At 39.4% G+C, this 24,978-nt stretch overlaps 1 protein-coding gene across 2 annotated transcripts in view; it reads right to left on the bottom strand.

Annotated features, from left to right (window-relative positions):
* Positions 1 to 948: 948 nt before the first annotated feature.
* LOC114150454 (importin-13) overlaps positions 949 to 24,978 on the bottom strand; it is a 29,316-nt gene continuing 5,286 nt past the window's right edge. For both annotated transcript variants that reach the window (XM_028026851.1, XM_028026852.1), the window contains exons 3-23: positions 23,262 to 23,387; positions 22,806 to 23,162; positions 21,147 to 21,400; positions 17,166 to 17,306; positions 16,890 to 17,031; positions 16,274 to 16,440; positions 15,923 to 16,043; positions 15,610 to 15,757; positions 15,351 to 15,532; positions 14,178 to 14,204; positions 13,890 to 14,024; positions 11,906 to 12,058; positions 11,507 to 11,587; positions 11,290 to 11,427; positions 10,068 to 10,164; positions 7,161 to 7,213; positions 4,615 to 4,681; positions 4,408 to 4,466; positions 4,235 to 4,324; positions 3,111 to 3,292; positions 949 to 2,985 (exon numbers count right to left, since the gene is read on the bottom strand). In XM_028026851.1, the coding sequence (XP_027882652.1) occupies positions 2,889 to 2,985; positions 3,111 to 3,292; positions 4,235 to 4,324; positions 4,408 to 4,466; positions 4,615 to 4,681; positions 7,161 to 7,213; positions 10,068 to 10,164; positions 11,290 to 11,427; positions 11,507 to 11,587; positions 11,906 to 12,058; positions 13,890 to 14,024; positions 14,178 to 14,204; positions 15,351 to 15,532; positions 15,610 to 15,757; positions 15,923 to 16,043; positions 16,274 to 16,440; positions 16,890 to 17,031; positions 17,166 to 17,306; positions 21,147 to 21,400; positions 22,806 to 23,162; positions 23,262 to 23,387 (2,817 nt within the window). In that variant the 3' untranslated portion in view covers positions 949 to 2,888. The remainder of the gene's footprint in view (positions 2,986 to 3,110; positions 3,293 to 4,234; positions 4,325 to 4,407; positions 4,467 to 4,614; positions 4,682 to 7,160; positions 7,214 to 10,067; positions 10,165 to 11,289; positions 11,428 to 11,506; positions 11,588 to 11,905; positions 12,059 to 13,889; positions 14,025 to 14,177; positions 14,205 to 15,350; positions 15,533 to 15,609; positions 15,758 to 15,922; positions 16,044 to 16,273; positions 16,441 to 16,889; positions 17,032 to 17,165; positions 17,307 to 21,146; positions 21,401 to 22,805; positions 23,163 to 23,261; positions 23,388 to 24,978) is intronic.

Consider the following 24,978-nt stretch of genomic DNA (forward strand, 5'->3'; position numbering starts at 1 on the left):
AAAAAAATAAAAATAATAATAATAATAAAATAACAACACTTATGTCTTTTTTTCTTCTGCTTTTGGCACAAGTAGCCATTGTTAAAAACAGGAGGCAGGCAGGAATCAAACCCAGGCCAACCGCGTCGAGGTCTAGTCATTGCGCATGCTCTACCAACTGAGCCACCCAGAACCACTTATATCATGTACTTATTCAAATTCCTCATTCTAATGTGTGTAATTGCACTCTGCAGGGCTGCTCTTAAGGTTTTAGAAGAAAGCGTTGCGTGGACTTTATGAAGTCTGGCAACATCACAACTCATGGGAACAGTTTGTGAAAAGGAACAAGACAGACTGGAATGGACAAATTTAATTACCAAAGATTTTTCTTCCCAAGCCAAGCTGTTATAAATACCATTTGGCCAGGTTGATGTGTTGCATTAAAATACTTTTCAATTTCCAACGATGCTTCCTGCAGAACTGCTGCATCATCTGCTACTTCTGCTGAAAATTGTCCTCTACAAGACTTGACAGGTTTGCAGGGAGGGCTGAATGTCGGCTGCTAATAATTCCTTATGACAGGGTTTATTGCTTCCCTGCATTATAAGTTTTATGGTTTTGTCAAAGAATTTCACTTGATCTATCAGAGATACAAATAAAACAATAACTGTACATTAAAAAATGTGTTTTAAACATCAGTGGACATTTGTTAGAAACAAAACCCACTCTCAAAGTGTCTCATTGATAAGTCACCTAAGTATTTATGGATGTTTAGGCTCATCAGAAATTGGTTATACTCAGGATGAATATTTTTTGAGTGAATGAAGTTGGTGTAATCCTACAAACCTAAGTGATTCAATATTTGTCCGCAGGCAAAATAATGTTCTTAAATCTGAGCCAGCATCTAGAGAAACAAGAACATCTTTGACAGAAGTGCTGATAGGAGAAAAATAAAAACACCCACAACCGTTAGACATCAATAGCTGCAGTCTCAGATATATTTAATAAATTAAAGCCAAGGTACAAAAAGACCACTGTACATTTAATTCCTTCCACCCCTCATCCGCCTACAACTCTAGACTGTGATAAACACCGCTCCTTCTCTCACTTTAGACTAAGAGCATAAAACAAACCAGGGATCAGTGTTGAACAGCAAGACGTTCACTGTACTAATTGGACTAAAGCGAAGCGGCTTGGATCAAAAGTGATTCCTGTCTTGGGTCTCTGTCTTCGTCCACTGTTGCCCCCTCCCAAAATCCCCTTTCCACCCCGAAACACATACATGCTACATGTCTGCAGGCACCTCGGATAAGACAGAAGGATTATACTGAGATAAAAGTTTTATCAGAGATCACAAGGTACGTTTAGATGCCGAGTGCTGCTGATTCACAAAGACAGTTTTAATTTACAGCCGTAGCGTCACAGGCGTAAAGGATGAGCACAGAATGTCGGCGTGAGGAAACTCTCTCTATCGGGCAATCTTACGTCGTGGTGCTCTGACCCTTCCCGATCCTCTCCAAGGCAGTGACCCAGAGGATTCTGGGTAGCTTGATCGCAAGCGTTTGTTAATAGAAGTGCTTGGTGAGAATGACATGGATGGACGAGTCTGGTTTGACAAAGAGGCGATGAGAGTTCAAGGAGTGTTAGATGCTCCAGGTCAGTCTTTCTGAACAGGGTTGCCTGAGTGAGCGTGGCTTGAAGGACAAAACGGGCTCTTTGAATACCAGCCGAAAAGAAAACGATGCATTTGTACCATAGGTCCAATATAAGTGCACAGAACAAGTGAGTAAGGGGGGGAAATAAAGGATACATATGTGCAAACCTCTCGTACATACAGATACGACCACACCCGTACACTCAAATACGCAAGTGTTCAGCAGTAACTGTTAATATGCACAACTCGGATTAATATTTTTGCACAATTACAGTGACTAAGGAGCCCACTGTCAGAAATGCCTAGTTTCCTTCTTAGCAGCTTCCGTCATAGCGCTGGTTACCGGGATCCGGTTTCCCTCCTGCCATTGTTCTCAGCAGTCCTGCTTTACCTCGTGGTAAAGAGCGAGACTGCAGTAGGACTGGGTAGGATGACACGTACATGAGGTACAGCCCCTAATAAAGAGGGCTTGATGAATTATTTGACTGTATAAAGTCCAAACATTGTGGTTTTCAGTCTACCCTACCTACTGACACCCCAGAAAAGGCCTTTTAAGAAAAGAAATAGAAAAAAAAAATCACAAAACAATTAATATAATTTGACAAACGCAGAGATCACAGGGCGGGGCATGAGCGGGAGCAAATATTGGGATAACTTCCTGCAGAACCCCCTCCCCTCCACCTCTAAACAATGCTCCTTTGTATCCCATTAGCAGCAGCAGCAGGACTGAAACCACCTATTTGTATTTACATATACATTTATATAATTACCTTGGTTTACTTTGAAAAATAATGTCAAGTAGCTACGTACGATACCACTACCATTTCATATAGATGCTAATTACCAGGAAACAAACCTAGGGAACCACAGGAAGAGCTAGAAAGGCAGAACAAGCCAGAGATAGGAGGCGGTGTTAGGCAGCATGCTGGGTGTGCTGCTCAAAATCCTTCCAATGAAATGACCTTTAAAAAGGAGAGAAGAGAGGAGGAAGAGGCAATCAATCTTTTAACAGTGAAAGAATCAATGCAGCAAGGAGGAGGCTCTCTCTGAGGCCTGCTGGGAGTTGGAGTTTTGTCCTCTGATCCGATGGCAGCTCTGTGCTCCGTGTCTGTGCTCCGTGTCTTTGTCCTGCGGCTGGATGGATTATCGTTACAATCGTTTCTCGATGTCTTTATGGGCTTGGAGAGAACTTTGTTGCTGTGGCATCTGGGTAGGACGAAGGTTACGATTAGCTGGGAGCACGTGGGGCAGTGCTTCAGTATTCAGCAGCGTACTCTGTGCCGTGCAGACCTCTGCACAGCAGTGTAAACTCTTTCACTATGTCCTTCACTCTTCTCTTGTTTACTCGCTCTCTGCATTGCAAAAGAGGGAGAGAGAGAGAGAAAAGAACAAATCACTGAGCGTAGGTAATTTACAATGTTGCCCAACCCTTAGACTTCATCTCGTAATCGTGTAAATAACCTTCCAGGTTTGATACCTGAGGATCTGCTGGGAGAAGTTGTCCTTTTGCTCGGTGGTGATGCGTGACGACGGGAAGCCAGGAGGCTGCAGTGCTTCTTTCAGCCACACGGCGAGCAGCGAGAAGCAGTGCTTGTTCAGGCTGAACAGCACTTCAGCAAACTGGTCCATCAGACTCCGGGATGCTCCGCCCCCGATGCCCTGCAGAGAAACAAGGAAATACTTTACTAGTCTGGACGTACCAACAGCATTGAAACCTACAGAACTTCTCTACATGTCGTCATGTAGAACAGTGCACAACCTGCAGCATATTTTGTGTGAAAGACAAAGACAAATTGATACATAATTTGGAACCTAGTATTTTATACTGTGCAAACAAAAATCTTGTGGGAGAAAATCCTCACCACAGTATAATGCTGCCACTCCTTTCTTTTACAGTGTGGAATGTGTGTTCTGTCTTATTTTGTAAATACTCTCCATTTTCAGATAATCAAGTGAGCAAAGCTGTGTGAGAAGTTCAGATTTTGGGATGTTGTTTTAATAACACAGCTTTAAGCTTTACATGTGTTCTCTAAAAGATCAGCTGGATTCATAGAGATTAAATTACTCAAAGATGGACTGCTACTAACAATGTGACCTCTGGTGACATTCAGTTGCACTCTGCTTAACCATTTACTTAACGGCATCAAGTTAAAGGGGGTTAAAGATTAGATTAGTAATTGATTAAACTATCAATTATTCGGATACAAAATTGGCACATTCTGCAGATTTTTTATTTAAGCACTTAAGCCTTTTTCATACAAAATGTGCTGTGGGTAGAACATATGTAAAGATATATTTTTTTGGTATAGTTTTTAGCTTAATTACCTCTCTAAGAATGTTGTTTCAATACATAGCCCTTTTAAAGTCATTATACTCCAGTTAAGGCTTATTCGCCGACTAAATTAGCTTTTGTCATTTCAATAATCAACTCATCATGATTAATCGTTTCAGCCCTAGTCAAATATGCACCATACTTTCTGAATATTTATTTTATAACAGTTTAAAAGAGAACACAAAAATATGTATTATTTTCCATCATTGCTAAGAGACACCACAGCATGATGCTATATAATTAAAGTGAGAAGTAACGCAGCTTCTCACCTCCAGCACAGCTTGGACCAACAGCTTGCCGTCCTCCTGCACCACCCTGGCTAACGGAGGCACATCTGAGCAGTGCGGCAGCAGTTCAGTCTAGCAGAACCAAACAGTCGTCAAATTTTAGGCATTTGCAATAGTTTTCTGTTCCTGCAGCATGTGTGTATCCGTGTGCTTACAAAGAACAGACATGTCGACTTGACCGTCGGGGCCTCGGGAAATTTGAGTGACAGGATTCCTGAAGTTGGGAGAGAGGAGACAGGAGCCACTGAGGACCGATGTCAAACGCGAACAGTTTGTACTGACAGGAACACAGCTGGCTGGAAAGCCAAGCACATCTCTGCACAGGGGCAGGTGCTGCCTGTGAGAGACTCGCGCTCACTTACCACAGTGGAACACCGCTTTCACGTCAAGACTCTCTGACAAGAACAAGTCGGGCTTCCGTTTGAGGGCCTACGAGATAAAAGCAGTTCACATTACGTTTCTGCGGGGCCGACCCGTCCGCTACTGCTTCACCACATTCCACTGCATAAGCTCCTTCAAAAGTACGGCTAACAAACAACACCCGCCAAGCCTGGTAGCCGGATCTGATGGCAACAGAGGACCAGATCTGCCTACCAGGCTACAGTGCTCTCTCCATCTGTTAGCAAAGAAATTTATCCAAACTCATCCAGAGATCCTCCAATGCAGAACTGATGCAGATATAACAAACAAATTGCAAAAAATCAAACTTTGAAATCATTTGAAACTTAAGTCAAAACTAAAGGCAATGGTGGGATTTGGCTTTGATTCTTCAAACTCAATTGCATCTTCCTTGTTTTTGGTTGACTGGACAGAATATGCAACAGAAGTGTGTAATAAGTAATTAACATGTGCAGATAAAGAGAAAGACAACTCATCTCATAATAATGAACTTATTCAGGATGGAGGAGAGGAGAGAGGGAGAGGGAGAAAAGGTCAGATCTATCCAAAGATAGAAAACAAAGGAAGAATGAAGACAAAAGACAAAATATAAAAACGAGAGAGCCATCAGCCAATTTGTTGGAGCAGATTAATATTAGCTGAATATTAATTCATTTAGGCGTTGATTGGCTCTGGGCTGGAATGACTTCAGAGGGGGACTGGGCTCAGAGACTAACCAGTCATCTGGTTAGTCACCAAAATACGACTAAGGTGTTGATGTTTTTAAAAACCTAACGCGTAACGATCCAGATTGGCTGTTTTAAATCGCATATTTTTCATGCTAAATATTTGTCTAATTTTATTCAAGGAATGTAACGAAAGGATTTCTAAACTCTCAGTTATTTAAAAATGCAGTCAACTTTTCAGTCGTACCACATCTTACTGTTGAAAGACCTTTTAATGTTCAGGCAAAAAACTTTATTCTTAAAGGACAGAATAATGTAGAGCTCCCTCTACCCCACCTGTTGCTTCACACTGATGGTCAGCTGACTGATAGAGGCTAAATTAAGTCTCCTTTGCTTACATAAAAACACATTTAACAGTTTTGGAAAAGCTTCCAGTCAAGGAAAACACTGTCAGGACTAAAAGAATGCCATTAACCTACTACTAATAATGTAACAGTTGGCAACATGAGATTTTCCACGGCCTGGTGACCTTAATGAAAAATAAAAGCATCATGAATATGATGGGAATAGGTGTGATGGAAATCACATTCTTCCATTTAAATCAGGTCACGTCTTGTCAGCTTTAAGACGGCATCATCTTTATAAGAGCAGTCTTCTTTAGTTTTCACTCATCTTCGTGTTTTAGCAAGTAGAAACATTTCAAAGCTGATAGATTCATAGTTGTTTTCTTCTTTTAGCCAGCTGACCAGCAGTCCGCAGCAACATGTGTGGGAGGGGCAGTGAACATCCTAGTCACTTCAGCACCTTATTAGAAGGACTTTGAATCAAACGGTGACAGAAACTTTGAGTAGCTTTGAAGGTGGGTGTTTACATTTTTGCTTTTTCTATTAAATGAAAACCAAAAGACTGATAAGAAATGTTATAATTGATATTATTATAAATGCAAAAGTCAAATTTGGTGCCTTATTTTAGCTGCCTTATGAACAGCTGTTGCTTTTCTGATTAACAGCAATTTGATCCTGTTGTATATTTTTATGTTAATACCATGATACAACCAATAAATTAGCATTTAACTGGGAAGGTAATTAATTTCAGTTATTAAATTCTTAAAGTTTACCTCACACTATATAAAATAATTACTCAATAAGTCAGATATTTCCAGTGTTTATTTCTGTTAAGTTTGGTTATTAGGCTTACAGTTAATGAAAATCCAAAATTCAGTTTCTTGGAAAATGTTTAAAAAGAAAAGAAAGAAAAACAACAAAAAATGAGTTTAATTAAGAAATATTTCTATATAAGGTAATAATAATAAAATAATGGAGAAGTTGAGTAGACAGTTGTCAAGCAGACAGCTACTGACATTCTCCATAAGATGGATAAGCTACAGCAGGTCGCTGCTGAAGAAGGTGTTTCTCTCTGTGTTTAAATCTATGTATCTACACAGAATTTAATTTTTAAACTGAATTAGTTATATTTCAGTTTATTGAAAAACACTTGTATTAAACCATCACAGTCTAAAGCAACATATACAGACTAAGAGAGCATCCTGCATCCATCAGTGGTTTCTGCAGGTAAAACTAAATCTCAATATGAGTGGTGAGGCGACTGCTCGAGCCTAAAAGGATTCGTGGAGAGACAAATGTCCCTTTTGCAAACAGTTCCCTCGAGTGTTTCATTCCACTGCCTCGCCTTTGTGATGGGACACCTTAACGCCCAGTAACAAAACACAGCAAAAGCTACAGAGAGGAAGAGAGGAAGAAAGAAAAACAGCTAGAAGTCAGAGAGAGAAGGAAAGAAAGGGAGAGAAACCCAAAGTGAATGAAATAAGAAACCAAAAAACACACCTGAGCTTGGAGTTGCATAAATGAATCAACAATATCAGGATGATCCCTGGGTCCTATAATATAATAAAGATGAAACTTAAGAAATCATAAGAGAGAATAAGAATAATATACAAACAGCAACTTAATAGATTCAACAGTCATGTGGAAATAAAAAGAGAACCAAAAAATATTTCATTGAAATAATTTACATGTGAGTAAGGAACAGAGGGGGCGATAAGGGTGGGTGGGGGGCAGACATATGAAGCTTTGGCAGAGTCTTGGAAGAAGAGACCAACCAAAAACAAATAACAGGCAGAAGACAAACACATGGGTCTGCTTGGAGGGAAACCAAATGAGAAGAAGTAACGAGAGAAAAGGAAGAAATCTAAGAAGCAACGGTGGGTTTGGAGTGGGAACCCCGAAGGCACCTCTGTTACTGCAACAGGATGAGGAAGAAGGGCTACTGAACCTGAACGCACCCTCCTTCCCATAATGCACCAGCAGCAGCATTGTGATCAGATTAAAAGCAACACATTTCCTCCAAAGATCCCTTTGGCTTTTAAACTGAACGTACTGTGCTACTATTCAATGATACATTCAAATGTGCTATTACCTCCATCGTGCTGGACACAAACTACCAGACTACCATGTGAGTCATTTAAAAAAAATTACAATTTACATTGGGAAAAAATCTTCTTGAGTCATCATTAAAGAGTCTACAGAAAAATTCCTTTTTTCTTTCAAAATAATAATTCAGATGAGTTAGAAGTGATGAGAAAAACATGTGTCTATAGTGAGCCTGTTCCCAGACTCCAAACAGGCCTACTGAAAAACCCTTCAGCCCTCATCCACATCACACAAACTTTAGAGATGATACGGCACCCTCCATAATTATTGGTACCCTGGAAAAGACGTTGAAGAGGCCTAAAATATGATATTTTAATGCAATGACATAACCCCATTCTGAAAACTTCCATAAAAACTGCTTTTTTGCCATTTGAGTAGAATTGTTCGATGAAAGGCAATAAAATTGGGACTTTTAATGACACTGCTGTTAGGATAATGTGCTTTCCATTAAAGAACTAATTTGTTCTATTTTGTCTAGTTTGTGTTGTGAAGAGCCCACAAAATACATCGCAGAATGATTAAGTTGATTTGCTTTTAATCAAGACAGACAAATCTCTATTGATCATTATAAATCAGCAAACGGCACCAAAAAATAGACACTTTCTGTCTTGTCTTAATCAACAGTAATAGAAATCAGTGAAAACTTTGATACAGTTTTTTATTTGTTGTATCAAATAACAATATTTGATACAGGTGCCAATGTGGAACCTCACTGGCACCAGCTCTGAGAAGTTGTAGTTTTCTAAATTCTTCAATGTGAAATTATGTAGCTGCAAAAAATGAATCTATTTTAGGTTTTTTCAACATCTTTTCCTAGCGTGTCAGTGATTTAGAAGATTTTTGCACAGGGCTTATTCAGAGAGCCTCTTGTCCAAAAACAGAGGTGGCAGCGGACATGTTCCCTGCTGGCCTGATGAATAAGCCACTGGTCCCCTGCTCTGGGACTGTACTCTGTTTAATTATTATTGTGTACTGCAGGAACCTGCTCAGAGGGTACAACAAATAAAATCACTTAAAATGCAGGAGAGGCAGCCATTACTTAACCAGTCAAAGCAAGAGTAGAGAAGAGGGGAGAAAAGGGACTACACAGAGAGCAGAGGCATCAGCCACACCTGATACAAATAGTCTAGAAAATTTTAGAAAAAAAAAAGGATCAATCTCTTGATCCCTAAATGACATTCAGTAAAAAATAAAAATAACACAAATAAAAAAAACACAAAAACATTTGAAAGACCTGGCCTTAATCTGTAAATATAAAAATAAATAACAAACGGAAGAGCAAAATTAAGCAGAGATTAGACAAACATAAAACATGATAACATGTTGACTTCATGTGTTTACAGCAAATCATAAGTCGAAAAATGATTTAAACAGTAAGGGCAAAAAAAGGTCTGCATTGATGAAATCTTCCTTGTAGGCTTGAGTCGGGCTTTTGTTTGTGGTTAATTTTGTTCCTGTATTTAATGCTCACAGGTAGAGAAAAAGTAGTGCCTGAAAGTTGCTGACAGTGATGTTTGCACTTTTTTCCTTAATGATGTTTAGCTTGGCTGCTATTTGTAGTTTTTGATTATGCCGTCCCAAATTGCAGAGAACCTATTAAAGCTGCAAAAGGCATGGACACATTGATGAAAAACATATGGCCACTGAATATCTTTCTGGTTCAAGATTTACACCCATGAGCCAACGGTGAACAGAAGGCTGGCTTTTGAGTAAGAAACAAAAAAAGTTAAAGTCTACTGACATTCATGTGAGTGAGGAAATTCATCGACTAAAACGTACAAACTGTTTTCTTTTTAATTGAATCAAACACCACATTTTGAAAATGTGAAAAGCTGACAAGGTTTATGGTTGTAGTCTGTAATGTAGTGACAAGAGTCAGGTATTTCTGGCAGATGAATGTTGATTATTCACGGATTTGCTTTGGCTAAATTGAAATGGCCTCCACGTTCCTCTGCTTTCAGATATTAGCAGCTTCAAGACATCACCCATTTAAACAAATAATACTTATTATTACAGACAAAAAACATCCAGTATTTGGTAGGGGTTGCTCCGTCTTCTAAAAACACCAAAATGACAGAAAACACTGCAGTTCCTCAAATATTTACAAGCAAACATTAAAAAGTCCAACTTTTTTTTAGCATATTTTGAAAATGTATAACTTTAATGAGAAATTTTGCTTATGCCAAACACAAAACAAATTTATGTTTTATTAATAAATTTGTCCTGATCTGAACATCCATCCTTCACCTGAATAGAAACTGTTTAAGAGTCCTGAAACTCCCAACTCTGCTGGACCCCTACCTTGCTGGAAGACGGACAGTGTTACCGAGGTAACCAGCTCAAACAGAGCCTTGATTGGTGGGAAGTGGTCTGTCTCGCTGGCAAAGATATGCACCATCTGAAATGAGCAATTCAGCAAGTCAGACGGCAACTAAAACAAAAAATGTAAGGCTGCAGCTTTACTCACATTAAACCATCCAGATTACATTCACACCCAGCTTTTATGTATCAATAAATTTACTGATAAAGGTGCCCAGTTAGAGTCCAAAGCAGGAATCTATGGACCTTTTTTTATTGTAGTCCAAGAACAAAAAAAAATCTTATGAAGCATGACAAAGGGAATGAGCAGCAAATGGCATTCTCTGCATAATGTCTTAAAAGCTACATAGGAGTGAGACGGACTGATTAATTGAAGAACACTGAGACTTTCAGCTTCTTCCGTTCACTGCTGCTATGTTTAACACAACTGTGACCAGTATGCTCTTCTGAACCAGAGTTGATAAAAATCTTCCTGAATTTTAGTTCTCGAAGTTATTATTTTGCTCCAAATGCCCATTCTCCACTGAGACGAATTAAAGATAAAATGTCCAATGACAGAGCAACTTTGAAAATGTGGGTTGGTCACCAGTCTGTTATCTCCTGACCTCTTTCTCCTCTCACTTTTTTTCTGAAGCTTCCTTGTATATGTTTTCTAACATGTTTTTTACTTTCAGACACTGAAATGAATACACCCATCATGAGCGTCAAACCTAAAAAACAACAATAAAGGTAAAACTGCACAATTTGTGGAAGAAATGTATAGATGTTACATTTCTTCCAAAGTAATCAACTTGAGTGAACTTGCATCCCCAAGCTTTAATAGACATACTAGGATTAAATCTGGCATTTCCAAAGCCTTAATCTTTAAACATAACAATAGGTCTCATACCAACAAAAATAGCTGCCAATGCTGTGTGACTAATGTGAGCAATTTCTTACTCACAAGAAGACAAATGTCAAATGAAATTAATTGTACTAAATGTTCCATTTTTTGACCTCTTTGATGAACACCAATCAGAAAATTTTTTATAACACTTAACGCATAACAACAATTTCTTTTATAGTTATGAATCATACTCAAGATGTTTTAAAAACGAAATAATTTTTCACTAATGGGCAGCTTTTTGGCTTACACAATCCCTTTTCTAAATTCTCTTGATGCGACTGGAAGTTTGTGCTTTTTGTTTTTGAGTCGACTGACTACCTGTCGTGTCAGGTCAAGAGCTGATGCCTGGGGAATTGTACTGTACATCTGGCCAAGCATCTCGCTTAGCTGGGACACCATGGGGGCAAAGTCATGCAGGAGGGTCTTCACAGATTTCTCGAAGATGGCACACACCGCCTGTGAAACATCGAAGACTGAGATGTGTGGGCTGCAGACACAGAGAGGTGACTGGACTTGGCTCGGCGTGTCTACGTACCTCCACGACCTGCGAGTCATTCAGCCACTTGCTCAGAACCTTTTGTATGAGGGCAAAAACCTGCTGCAAAACGACCACCACCTAAAAACACAGGAAACAATGTGGAGAGAACACAGTCACTGAAAAAGTAAAGAAAAACGGTAACTAACAGGAAAACAGCCTCTAACATTTGTACTAAACATGTCAGCAGCAGAATTACAATGACTGAAGTTGATGTTTTAGGAAAAGAAAGTCATATTGTCCCAAGAATTATGTGGCTTTTAAATCTCCAATACTGTCATGTACCTTTGAGTGATGCATTCACTATGCTATCATCCATCTTTACACTCAGTTTGTCAGTGACTGTCCTCCTAAACTACTAACTAACTATGAGTCTGGTTATGGTGTGTAGTGACAGACCGGATTTGGTCCTGGAGGGGGTGGGGTTGCTTTGACAGGTGGTGCAGAGCCATCAGCCGACTCATCATCCTGCTTGCTGATGTCGAGCGTAGTGAACAGGTTGGACAGCAGCCCCAGGATGTGAATGATTGCCAGCTTATTGGATGGATTAGGCTAAAGGAAAAAAAACAGAAGAGAAAGACAATTTAACTCCAACAAGGATTTTTCTTCCACTCGTTCCTACAGTGAAAAAGACTGTAGGAATAAGAGTTATCTATTTTACAATGCATAGAAACATTTTGCTAAGAGGAAAAAGGGCATAATTACATTTATATAATTCAGCTTTAAGAACTTAGCACCTTAAATTATTTTGGGTTTTTTATGTATTAAATCCTATGTAAATCAGTCAGTGTTATAGTGTTCTTGTTTTTATTTAAAAAATAAGAAGAGCAAATTCAACAACAAGAAATCAGAAAAAACACATTTTATGTCAAAAGTTAAAAAGTAACTTCTCATCCCACAATGCAGTGTTTATGTAAAGTTAGAGGAAAGAAGAAGGAGGAGGCTCTATGTGCACCAGGGCTCTGTTGAAAGACAAGCACCACAGCTGCCATATTTTCTTTTCAGTGTGTTAACATCTGTGATCAAGCTCTGATCTGTGAAATTTCCTCTGTGGACACTCAGGTGGTCTGGGCATCATCACAGCAACTTGTGTGCGCAGCTCGGCAGCAATAAAACATTAAAACGATGCACAGTCACAATAAATGTTCATTTTAATATTGAGATGGTTAATATTTAAGTGCACTTGATGCTAAATATGTTCAGTTTGTAGAATAAACTGTCACTGATTCTGCCAACGTTTAACAGACTGAGCGGCAAACAAAACTTGGAGAACATCTCCTACCCGATGTGGCGGTTCAGATGCATTATGGGATTACGTACTCATACGGTTAGAATCCATAAAAATACAATCTTATGACCTGAAATAAAACTGTAAAGCAGCAGGGTCAAATAACAGACTTTGAGCGTCACGTGTCGGCCTATTTCTAACTGACTGCTGAACAATCACGGCTTCAACAGGGCAAAATCAGTGTCTCCATGGAGACGTAACACAGCCAACAATCAGAATAACAAACAACACACCTGCCACACCCACTGATTATAACACCTCCTACTATTCTTCAGATTTTGACTAATGCCTCTCTGTATAACGGTCTGTCTAGAAAATTAAAATTATGTGATCTTATTGAGCTCAGTGACTCATCCGAGTGAATCAATCGTTTTCCTTTTTTGGTCATCGCCTTCAGACGTTGTGCTCTTTTACCCTTGACGTAATGGAAGCCGAAGGTCTCCCCACTAGGTGCCAGTATTTGGCCGGCTCCAGACAGACAGAGCACCTGACTGCTTCAGCTGACGTAATGTCAGGACAACATGAAGCTCGGTAAAAACAATATGAAGGGGAGAAAGTTAGGATGGATCAGAGAGCGTGTTATTATAGAACATAGAAACACAAAGAAATAAACAACCTATAACCGAAAGACGTCAGAAGAAAATCTTTTACACAAAAAGCAAATAAACTGATTTTAGATGCATATAGCTCCTTCTTTATACAATCCAGAAGGATCGTTTCTAATATATAAAGATATTCATGTTGATTCTAATTCCATTTCTGAATGACTGCATGTTGCACGCACAAAGGCCTGACCTACTGTAAGTGCGTTTCTGGGGATGTTTTTCCTAATACATTTATTTCATTCAAGAGTCAGTGCTTGCATTAGTCAGAGAAAGTACGTCTTTGGTGATCCAACATGAGTCACTTGCCAATGGTGCAGGGTCAAACCCAATCTGGTCCTGCAGCGAGTCGCTCCACTGCAGTGACACCACGCAGATAGAAAGCCTGTCCCTTTTGGCCAGAGTCCATCTGTGCATGCTGTGTCTCTGTGTGCGCAAACGAGTATGCGTGCGTGTGTGTGAGTGTGTTGTTTTGCATTGGGTGTGAACTGACCGTCTCATCAGCTAGCTTCTCTAGCTGCTGAATGTAGGGGGTGATGAGGGAATGAAGGTTTCTCAAGATGTCCTCCACAGGCAGAGCGGAAAGCAGGAATCCCAGAGCCTGCATCAGCCACATGCACTGACTGGTCTGTGTGAAGAGACCGTTTTTGCAAACAATAAGCTTTCAGTCAATAATATGTCTACAAGAAAAACTGCAAACATGTTTCAGAGAGCAGAATCTTTCACGGTATTTGAAGTTTAAATGCCTGTGAAATGCACAAAAAAAAACAGAGATACAAACCTTGTGGATCTGTTTTATAAGCACCTCCTTCAGGGACAAAAAAAGACAAAAAGAGCAAGAGCTCTATTATTCAATAGAAAAAACAAAAAGCAGCTTTAAACAAAACGCAACTGGAACTATTTTTAAGCTCAACTGATGTTATTTCTGGAATATAAAAACACCTTGAAGAAGACGTAGTGTAATCACAGATGCACCAATCAGAATATTGTGACAAATCTCAGCTTTTATGTCAAACTTTGAACTGCTGGCACTAATTTTGGCAGACTCAAACTTCCCCTCAAGAGCTACAGTCATAATACATCAGAAGATGGGGTCTGATGAGGCTCACTGGTCAGATTAAAATTACCTTTAAAAATAACTTTTAATCATGTATTACTTTTCATTAAGCCCACAATTCGGTATAAAATGTTTTTTTATTGACCTGATTTAATATTTCAGTATTAAATGTCATCGTTTCATTAGCTGTAAGCAGAAAGTCATAGTTAACAAGAATAAAGGATTGAAAACATCGGTCTGGATGTAATTAATCTATATAATGTGTTCCACTTAGTGGGTTGAGTAAACCTCTCAATAATATTCTAATTTATTGAGCATGACTGATTATCATAAATGGCATAAAGCAGATTATCCTGCCATGATGATCTCAAATATTCTCAATAGAAGATCAGATCAGATATCACATTGCATGAGTCTGTACCTGCAAAAGCAAAATTGCAACAAAATTAAAGTTTTGAACTTTCTTTAGCATCTTTTAACAGCAATTAACACTACAGAGTGAATTCCCTAGAGGTATAAAACTGAAAAATTTGCAACAAAGCAACTTTACTGTTGTGCATTTAGCCTTCGTGTTATCTGCAGAAGTCTTGCTCTCTCTCTCTCAGCCTTAATGAAACAGGACATGTTGTAGAAAATGCAGTTTACCTAAAAAGGCTTCTTACATCGCTGGGCTTCCTTTTTAACACCTCATTGACACTGAAAACAAATAACTGAGTCTTCTTCCATCAGTAACAACATCCACGTAAAAAAAATGCGTTGCTAGCCCTCAACTTCAACAAATCGTGGGTCAGTTTTCGACTGACCAGTCAGCTCCAATTGAGCTGAAAATCATCATTTACTTCATCTGGCCATCATTTCAAGGCAGAAAATAAAAACTATATGTAAATGTCCACTTACCTGAGAAACTGCTACGATGTTGGTTGCGTAGGGTGGCAGGTCATATTTGCATTCCCTGCAGATTTTTTTTAAGGTTGAAACAGACGATACGGAAAGGTCTGGATTTCCTAACGCTTGTAAAACCAAAGGCAGGACGCTGCTGAGCATCACTGGATGATCCGCTAACCATTCAGCCAGAGCGCCTACAGAGACACCATGAATTCATTTTTCAGACAGGAAAAAATAATATATATTTTTGTCTTGACATCTGTCGCCTTACCTATTGTGAACATGACCGTGTCGGCTAACTGGACATTGTTGATGCTGATTCGAGGGATGAGTCCTATCAAGCCTGGGATGACGTCAGAATAGTTCACATCTATTGTTTCTGCTATAGACTGGAAGCCATACAGCAAAGCTTCTGTGTGCTAAAGGAGATGAATATAAATTTTATGGGGAAAGAAAAAGAAAAATATTCTTTACTTTGGGTTATTATGCATATTTTTGTCAAATTTTTTCCAAAGCTAAGACTTTTTTGAGCAGAAAACGGCTTACACTCCTTCTTTTTAACATCGCTAATCCATCTCACTCACCTGCCATGATGTAGGCTGCTCTGTATTCGTCAATAGCCTCCCTAGTTTATCATACAGGTTACTCAGCAGCTCTGCTCCCAGCATCTCATACACATACATGAGTGTGTCTGAGATGTCCACCCTGAAGGACAGAGGAGTGCAGACAGACATTTCAGGCGAGTTGCAGTCTTGAAATCCTACTTGTTAAATCTGTGTCAGACAGGTTTTGCCCTCCCCTCAGCCACCAGTGCGTTTAGAGTCCATTAGAGAGAGAGACACTCATTTGCTGACCAATCATCCGGTCAGTGAGTAATTTCAGATAGAGATGAATCAGGAATACAAATCGGGGAAAACAAGCACAAGTATATGCACCTGTAAATCCTGAACTGCTCCTTCTCATCCGAGGACCAGGATGCATATTCCTGGTCCGAGGGGAACTGGGCTTTGTGAAGCAGCACGTCCACCAACTGGAAATACACTGGCCTGTAGACCTGGAGGTACACCGCCTGCTTATCTGACTCAAATGACATGATTTCATCCTGAGAAAAAAGTAGGCACAAAGCAGGTAATTTTATGTTATAAAACTCCTCTTAATACCACTAAAAAGGGGACATTTTCAAAAACTGTGTTTTATACATGGGAAAACAAAAATTTAGGGTTATTACACTCTGAGACAAATAATGTGTCAATATATCCATATACTTGCTTTGACATGATTCCCAATGGACATCGTCCTGTGTTTTATTAACTTTATATCCTGAAAGTAATTCAACTTATCTTTCTCCACACAAATGAACCTTCTGCTTACAGGTTTCATTTCTAAGAAAAAGTTGTGGTTGTTTTGAAGCAATCTGATTGGCTAACAAAGGTTTTAGCTTTGTGCCACACTCCCAACGTACCATGTAAGACAAATGAAAAATATTTCAAAAGAAGGACCAAAGTAGAAGTAGGTAAATGTTCAAATATCATCATTCAAAGCTGTTCTTACCTGTAGTGTGTACCAGAAGGTTAGTGTAAGGGAGCTAGTGGTCTCATTGACTGGATAGTGGCCGGGGATGCCTGTACAAAACATGATCATGTTGACTAAAGCCAGGAAGCTCTGCCAGTGATCCACCTGCTCCAACAGAGTCCTGCAGGCACCAAGATGAGGTGACGGCACAAAGGAAGCAAATGGGGGTTAGACGTAATGAAACACGATCACAGGATCACTTAAGGATTCTTTTTTTATATCAATATCATAACATCTGCCGAAACACAGACACACCTAGAGTGGTTCTCTCCCAGAGTCACAGCGATCCGGCAGATCCCATGGCAGGTCTCCATGTCTCCATTCTGCACAGCCTCCCTCAGCTGATCCTGGAGGGCCAACACTCGAGGAACCAGCTTCAGTAATGTGTTCACATATCTACAAACCATGAACAAAAGCTCTGAATATTTTCTGTGTCAAGACCTGAATGCATTGAGTACTACTATTTTAAAATAATTGAATATACAGCAGGAAAAACACAGCAAGCAAAAAGTGGAGGAAATATTTACTGCCGAGTCGAAAACTAACTCACTCTCTTCATGGCCAGCTTGATGGATTTATATTTTGTTCCCCCAAGACAAACATTTCTTTCCAATATTATTTCAGTCCAACCTCTGATCTCTGATCCAGCACACCCACCAAAAAGATCCCACATATCTAACAGGAACCAGAAAATCTATTCAAAGCCCCTTCTTGGAGCTACACCACTGTCAGTAATAGTCATGTCTACTAGCTGCTGTCTCAGCTGTTTATAATTCCCCTCACTCTGGAGAAATCACACACACACCGTTACACACACCCAGCTCCTCATCTGCACATGACATCTTTAAACATCATTCCTCCTGTCATCATCGCTGACAGCGAGGGTGGGAGAGACTTTTGGAGATGAAGGACCAAGTATGTGTTCCCTGAATGTCACATAGAGGATTGTTTATGAGTTGTAAGCTATATAAAGCCTCCCCAAAGGGTTTGTGGTACGTGGTTCAACTTTCAGAAGAACGGCAATAAGGGTTTTGGTCAAGGCTGATGAATATTCATCAACGCCGCATAAAGGTTGTTGGGACTTTGGAAGCATTTAAACCGACTAACAATGTCGAAAAGCAAAAGAACGCTCATACTGAGAGCTGAACTATTTTCTTGAGACAGAATCAAATATTCCTCGAAATCGTTCTCTACATATTTTTCATTGTTGAATTCCCTAAAGTCAAAATTCCAAAATACTTTGTGATTGTTTTTTGTCAATCTTTAATATTTCCTCAGACGTCGTGGTCTGAACATGGAAATTTTAAAGGCCACCAGATGGACAGATGGATAGAAAATTGGCAAACATATTGATGAATGCATAAACAAAAGGATGGACAGATGGACAGATTGATTTGTTTGTCAAACAGACAAACAAATCAATGGATACACATGAACAAGGATAACCTGAAGGACCAATGGACGAACACTGTAGATGGATCCATGCGTGCATGTATGAATGGATGCCATGCACCTGGATGGACAGATGAATGGATGGAATGATTCGGACAAAAAGACAGAAATAAAGTCAGGAAGAATAAACCTTTCTTCATAATCCATTTTGTTTTTGTTCGTTTGTCCTTATTTAAACTGAAAGCTTTGTAGCAAACGTTTAGCTTGTGTAATAGCCATTCAAACTAGAAACTGGCGTTTAGGTATATTATTAGCATATCATTAGAATATTTTAGTAATATCTTACTGATTATTCTGATGATTATCGTAACTAGATTAAAAAATAATAATAAACAATAAAATCTGCACATTTTGCAGCGTTTTCATTTAACCACTTAAGTTCATGTTATACAATATAAAAAATATATAAAAATCCAAATAAACAAATAACTCAATTAATTAAAAAAAACAAAAAACATTTTATTGCCTAAAATGCAATGTCAGCTAAGCATTCCTTTAGCGAATGCTTAATCATTTGTAGAAAAGAATGCATCTGCAGCCAGAGCATATTTACAGAGAAATAAGTTTTTTCATCTTTAATGCAAAATGAGCATTATTCCTAATGAGGTTGTGGCTTAGCTACTGCTCTAAGGTTGTTCTCTCAGCAAATGGCCTTTTAAGAGTGTGTACTCCAGCTAACAATTATTCCATTAAATAAATTAGTTGACAAATATTTCTATAAACTAGCAGGGCTGTAGCAATACACTAATCTCACAATACAATACGATAAGCTATATTCTACGCACAATATGATTTATATATAACAATATTCAGCAAACGATGCATTTTTAAGATTTTCTGAAATATTTTAGAGGGACAGAGTGATTTTGAACTGATGGTGTAATACAATAAATATTGTTTAATTCATGTGGATTTGACATAAAACTCAAAGTAGGATTTAATATATCCATCCTCGCAGATGAAAAATCAATACTTTCTGAGGAAAAAAATGATCAATAAATATTGTAGAATCAATAAAATTACACAGCCCTATAAGCGAGTAATCACAATTTATTTGATTATTCGATTCAGCCCTAACACAAATCATGCAGATCTACTGCAAAATAGGAAATTGTCATTGAACAAAGGATCAGCTGTCTATTGAAGAGTAAGTTGAGAAGGAAACAAATGCGTTAAAAAGAAAGAAGAAATTTAAATCATATGAAAATGATGCTCCTCTCACGTTAAGTTTACTAATTTCACTCCAGACCTTTTATGAGCTGAGAAATCTTTCATATGGCCGTCTCATATAAAGCAAATCCTCAAATCAGCAGTGCAGGATGAATGAGCCTCTGTTGAAATGTGGTCAAGATAAAAAAAAAAAGTCAAACTTGTGTTACTACTGGACTATACTCTGTGTTTGACCAACTTTAGAAGCGTTGCCAGGAATAGCTCTCATCTTCACTGTCTGAGTGATGGCGTGTGTGTGTGCATTTACACACTCTAAAGATCATTTATTTTTAATAAGGTGCCTTTCAGACAGAGGTCATGCACTCTCAGTGCAGGAGAAGGAGTGCTTGATGTGTATGGAGGAGCAATGAACAGCCCAGAATGGATCTGTTTGCATTTATTCATTTCTGCTAAAAAACAACAAAAAAAAACAAGAAACTGATGACATTCAAGAGATTCCTCTGAGACCATCTGCTGCAGACGCATCTCCACTAACTCATCATCTCCTTTTCTTGCTTCCTTCCAGATGTTTTACACAGACTCCTCCTTTAATGTCTCCTTCTCCCTCCCACCCCCATTCCCTTTGTCCCTCTGTTCCCCTCTGCAATTACCGCAACGCTCTGAGACAGGGGAAACGGGTTGCCTGGCAACAGGATGCAGCTGGACCAATAGCATTCCCCCAAATGAGTTGACTGTAATGTGTTTAAACAGAGAAAGAGAACAAGAGACAGGAAGGAGGGCTTAGAACTGATGGTGAGAGATGAGAGGGAAAGAGTAGAAAGAAGCGGCCAAACAGGGAGAGAAAATAAAATACAAGGCCAGGAGCATGGAGGATGGAAGATGATGAGCTTTGACATCCTTTATAAAGATGAAGGGGGGAAAAAAAGTCTTGTAACTCGTTCAATACATTAATCTTTTTCCATTAATCGTGGATGCTCTATACTGTACTGCTGAGCAAGAAGAGTTGACAACTTTTACATGTCAAAAGAGCAACGACAGTCCTCCTGCATTGTGGCTGCTACTTAAAAGGCATCAATGTGCCGAACCATCTGTTTGACAAGATGCCATTGTGTTCAAAGTGACCTGCCAGCAGCAGCAGCCAGAAGCAGCACCCCAGTCTGAGGCGCGGAGAATAAAACCATATATTCCTGGGCAGCTTCACACCTTCCCCCAGTCTTCCGCCTTTACACAGCTTCCTCTCTTTTTCTCTTAGCTCAGTTCCCCCCCCACCACCCCCTGTCCGCTCTGTCTCTAGGGGAGGGGTAATGGGTGCCTGCCATGTCTGAATCAACCAGGGCATGATGACATCTCTCCCCCAGATCTGTAACCATAGTAACACCATCCAACCGAGAAATGCTGCTTTCCTCCTCTCGGCTGTGAGCTTGCCCTGTACCAGTCCCTTTCTTCCTTTCATCCATCTATCGCTCCCTGGTGCTTTCCAGTACCGACCCAGACAATTTTTTTTGTCCCCCCACATATTGTGTCTTCATTCTACTCCAGCATTAAATCAAGTGTAATTTCTTTTCTCATGACCACAACATTCAGCGGAAATAGGCAGCGAAACGACAAGCGAACCTTTGGGAATCGGGTTGAGAAATGGCGTTGACTACAGCCTCTACTGCCGTGTCGAAGAGCTCCGGGTCGGACAGGGCGCTGAAGCAGTCGTGCACCAGTCCTTCGCTCTCGTTGAGGGGCACGTCCAGCAGCACCCATGACGACAGGCAGCGCAGCACGCGGGCTTTAACCGCCCCGGGGCTATCGGCCCGCCGCAGCAGTTGTTGCAGTAAGGGGCAGACTGACCCCCACTCTCGGCCCAGGGCTCCCCGCACCTGAACGTGCAGCAAATGACAGACCGAGAATCACTTCATGTCGCTCAGGCTTTGGAGGTGTTGCAGATGTTTCAAATTACGATACATTTCAAGTGTTCATGTCTTTGATGAGTCTGGCATAATTCAGTTTCTGAGAAGATCGGATTACCGGTACATAAGATGAATGAAAAAGATTTTCATATTGGAATATCAGCAAACAGAAAGCCATGTCCATCTACTGCACAGTGTAAGCTCTCAATACTTGGTTGTAATCCTGTTGTTTGTGCACCTTTTTTGGCCATACTTTTTCCTTCCACTGAACCTTCCCTTACTAGGCGAGCTCACAAGCTTCTTTAAAATGCTGCTGAGATGTCAAATCGAGAGTCTTCCTCATGATTGTTTTTAGGCCATAATCTGGCCTAAAAACAAAGGACTTAAGCTTAAGTTGTTTAGTCCTTTGTAATATTCTACTTTTCTGGGATACTGTATTTTAGGTTTTCATTGCCATTGGGCAGAAATCATCAATTGAACAAAAATAAGAGCTTGAAATATATCACTTTGTGATACAATTTTGATGTTTTAAATTAAGATTTTTTGAGATGAACTTGTATTTTTCAGACATCATTTTGTGAACTGCATTAAGTGCAGTAACCTGCAATATATATGTTACTTCTGCAACTAATGATTACTTTAATAATCGATTATTGTATAGAATATCCTGACGATTAATTGGATTTTAAAAATTTGCACAGTCTACAGATTTTTCATTTAACCACTTAAGGTTACTTTATACAATGTCAGAAATACCTTAAAACATGAAATTAAACAGTTAATTAAATTCCTTTTTTAAATTAGACAAACATTTTCTTTCCTAATCCTATAGTGGATTTGATCTAGATGAAGCTAAAACTATGCCACTCTATGCCACCGTGCTGGTGAAGCACGGTGGAGGCAGTGTCATGATGTTCAGGGGTTTGAAACATATTTACAGACAAAGGTGTTTTTATATTAAATGCAAAATGTATCATTTTTTTTGTACAATTTTGGCTTAATGCTCTGAATATCTTGTTCTTTCAACGAATGGCAATTTTTAAGAGTCTGCATACTCTAGCTAATGATTATTCAATTACCAAATTAGTTGACAATTACTACAACAGTTGAGTCATAAAGAAAAATCTGATTAATTATTAGTTCTAATATATATGTATGTGTACAATACATACTAATATTTATGGCTGTGCTGCCTTTTTTTAGTCTAATATGTTATTTTTCCACCTACTATAATTTCTTTAAATAATAAAATCTGTGTTCATAACAGTAAATATATAGTTTATTTAGTTTTTGCGTACACAGAGGTCTGGAAAGCAGCAATAATTCAGACAAGCATTAACAGCAAACAGCTGGAGCTGACCCGGGCAGACCTTACCTGTCCCTTTCGGTACTGCGGCAGGCGGCTGGTCTGGAACTCCTCGGGCAGCACAGTGAGCAGCTCCAGTAAAGCCAGGCAGCGTGCCCGGCCGTCCACCCCTCCCCCCTCCTCCTGAAACACCCGGACCATTTCCGCCACGGCGCCGGGCCAGGCCTCTGGCATCGTGTTGAGCGCCAAAGAGGCCAGCGCCACGCACAGCCGGGTGAGAACCATCTTGGAGCCGGAAGAGAAGCAGGCTATCTGGGAGAACAACTGGCTCTTCAGGGACTCGTACTGGTCTGTGGGGATGTCCGACCAGTACCTGGAGATTTTGGTGTGAAGTGCGCTGGCCCCAAAGTACTGAATCTCAGGCACCTGTGAGAGAAAACACATAGAAGTTAACAAAACCTTTCAGCTAATAAGTAACTAATAACTAAGATTGTTACTATTATTGAGTTTTTGAGGATCATGTACCTTATCCGGGCTAAGTAGGGCCCAGCAAAACTGCCAGGCCTGAGGTGAAACTTGAGCTTGCATCAGCCATTTCTGGGCCAGATTCTTGTTCTCTATATTTGGATCATAATATAACTGATGGAGAGCCTAGAAATAAAAAAGAAAATAACACAGCAGTTTTATGAATCCAGAATGAGAGTTGAATCATCCGTACGTTATTGTAATAAACGTCAGAAAACACACGACAGAGGCCAGTTAATGATATACCAAGAATTTATTGAGCAACAGATTCAAAACTGCTGAAATTACTCAGGTCCTCAAGTATGGACGGACATTTATAAGAAGCTCAAACTTTGATAACTAGCTTCAGTGAATCATGTCATTTATGTAAAATGACATGTAGACAAGAATCTAACTGCTTTTATTTTAACAAAAAAATCAACATAAAAATCAAAATGATTGCTTAATAGGGCTGCACAAATGTTAAAAAACAGATAGCTTGACTAATTAACCAGCTCATATCAGCTCATTAAACTCGTTTCATTCTGAAGAGCAGAACAGAGAGAGGTACTATTCTACACATTAAGTTCCTCAAAAATATTTGCATGTGTTTTATTCTGTTTTTTTTTTTGCTAAAGTCTGTGCATTAAAATATTAAATAAGTGATTAACACAAAATTGTGACAATTATTTTAGCAGTTGCATAAGTAATTGTCAGTTTTCTAATTAAAATAGAGGAAATTAGATCATGTTTGAAATTTCAGTGTTAATGGCAATAAAACCATAACATGCGTCCTCAAGGTAATCATACAATGAGAATCTGGTACGGTACCATGCCTATGCTTGACACGGTGAAAACGTTGGGTGTCTGGGAAAATAAGCCAGGAAACAAAGACGAAACAAAAGAAAAAGCAAAAGAGAAAAAAACAGTCTACCTTACTCCTGACTGTCAGAGAGAGAGGTTACTTTGGAGTAGAGCTCACACAAACACACAGTAGACACATTACCCCAAAAACCTGAGCAGAGTAGAATGCAACGAACTGAAAACAGCCATCTTTAAAGCACAGCTTCAAGTTATTTGAGCACTTGAGTGCAACGAAGACAAAGAAAGGGGAGAGGCGAAGAAAAATGTATGAAAGAGGAGCAAGTACGAGACGGCTATAAAGAAGATGATTAATCGGCATCAATTAGACTGATGATTCTAATTCTGGCAAAGCTGGAATAATGATTTTGAAAAATGTCAGCTTCTCTCTCACATTTTGTCAAACACACTTACACAAATACACACGGCCAATAAACTAAAACCTCTGGCAGGCAGAGTAAACTGCCTTACAAAGAACATGTGGGGGGAAAAATCCATTCTGTGAGCTTCTGATCTTGAATTTTTACCCCTGCAGACTTGTCACATCAAATCCTCCACCAACAATCTTTCGATCTCCATTTCATCCATCCAGCTGCCACCCTAAAGCCAACACTCTGCATTCATTTTCATCCCAGCCCCTTGGCATTCAATATCAAACGTCTTGCAATAGAAAAAAAACAAACAAAAACACATACAATAAAAAACTACAAATGATTCTTTGTCAAGCAAGAACAGAGTCAGACAAAAACATTTTGCAGCTGCAAAGAAGAACATCAAACCAACGTCAAAGCCAACTGGAAGCAGAGTATCAGGTAGCAATTGCTCAGTCTGCCATCATCCTGTACAATTATCTGTCTCCCCTTTCTGTGCAAGACTA

The sequence above is a fragment of the Xiphophorus couchianus genome, chromosome 9 (assembly GCF_001444195.1).
Source record: "Xiphophorus couchianus chromosome 9, X_couchianus-1.0, whole genome shotgun sequence".
NCBI lineage: Eukaryota > Metazoa > Chordata > Actinopteri > Cyprinodontiformes > Poeciliidae > Xiphophorus > Xiphophorus couchianus.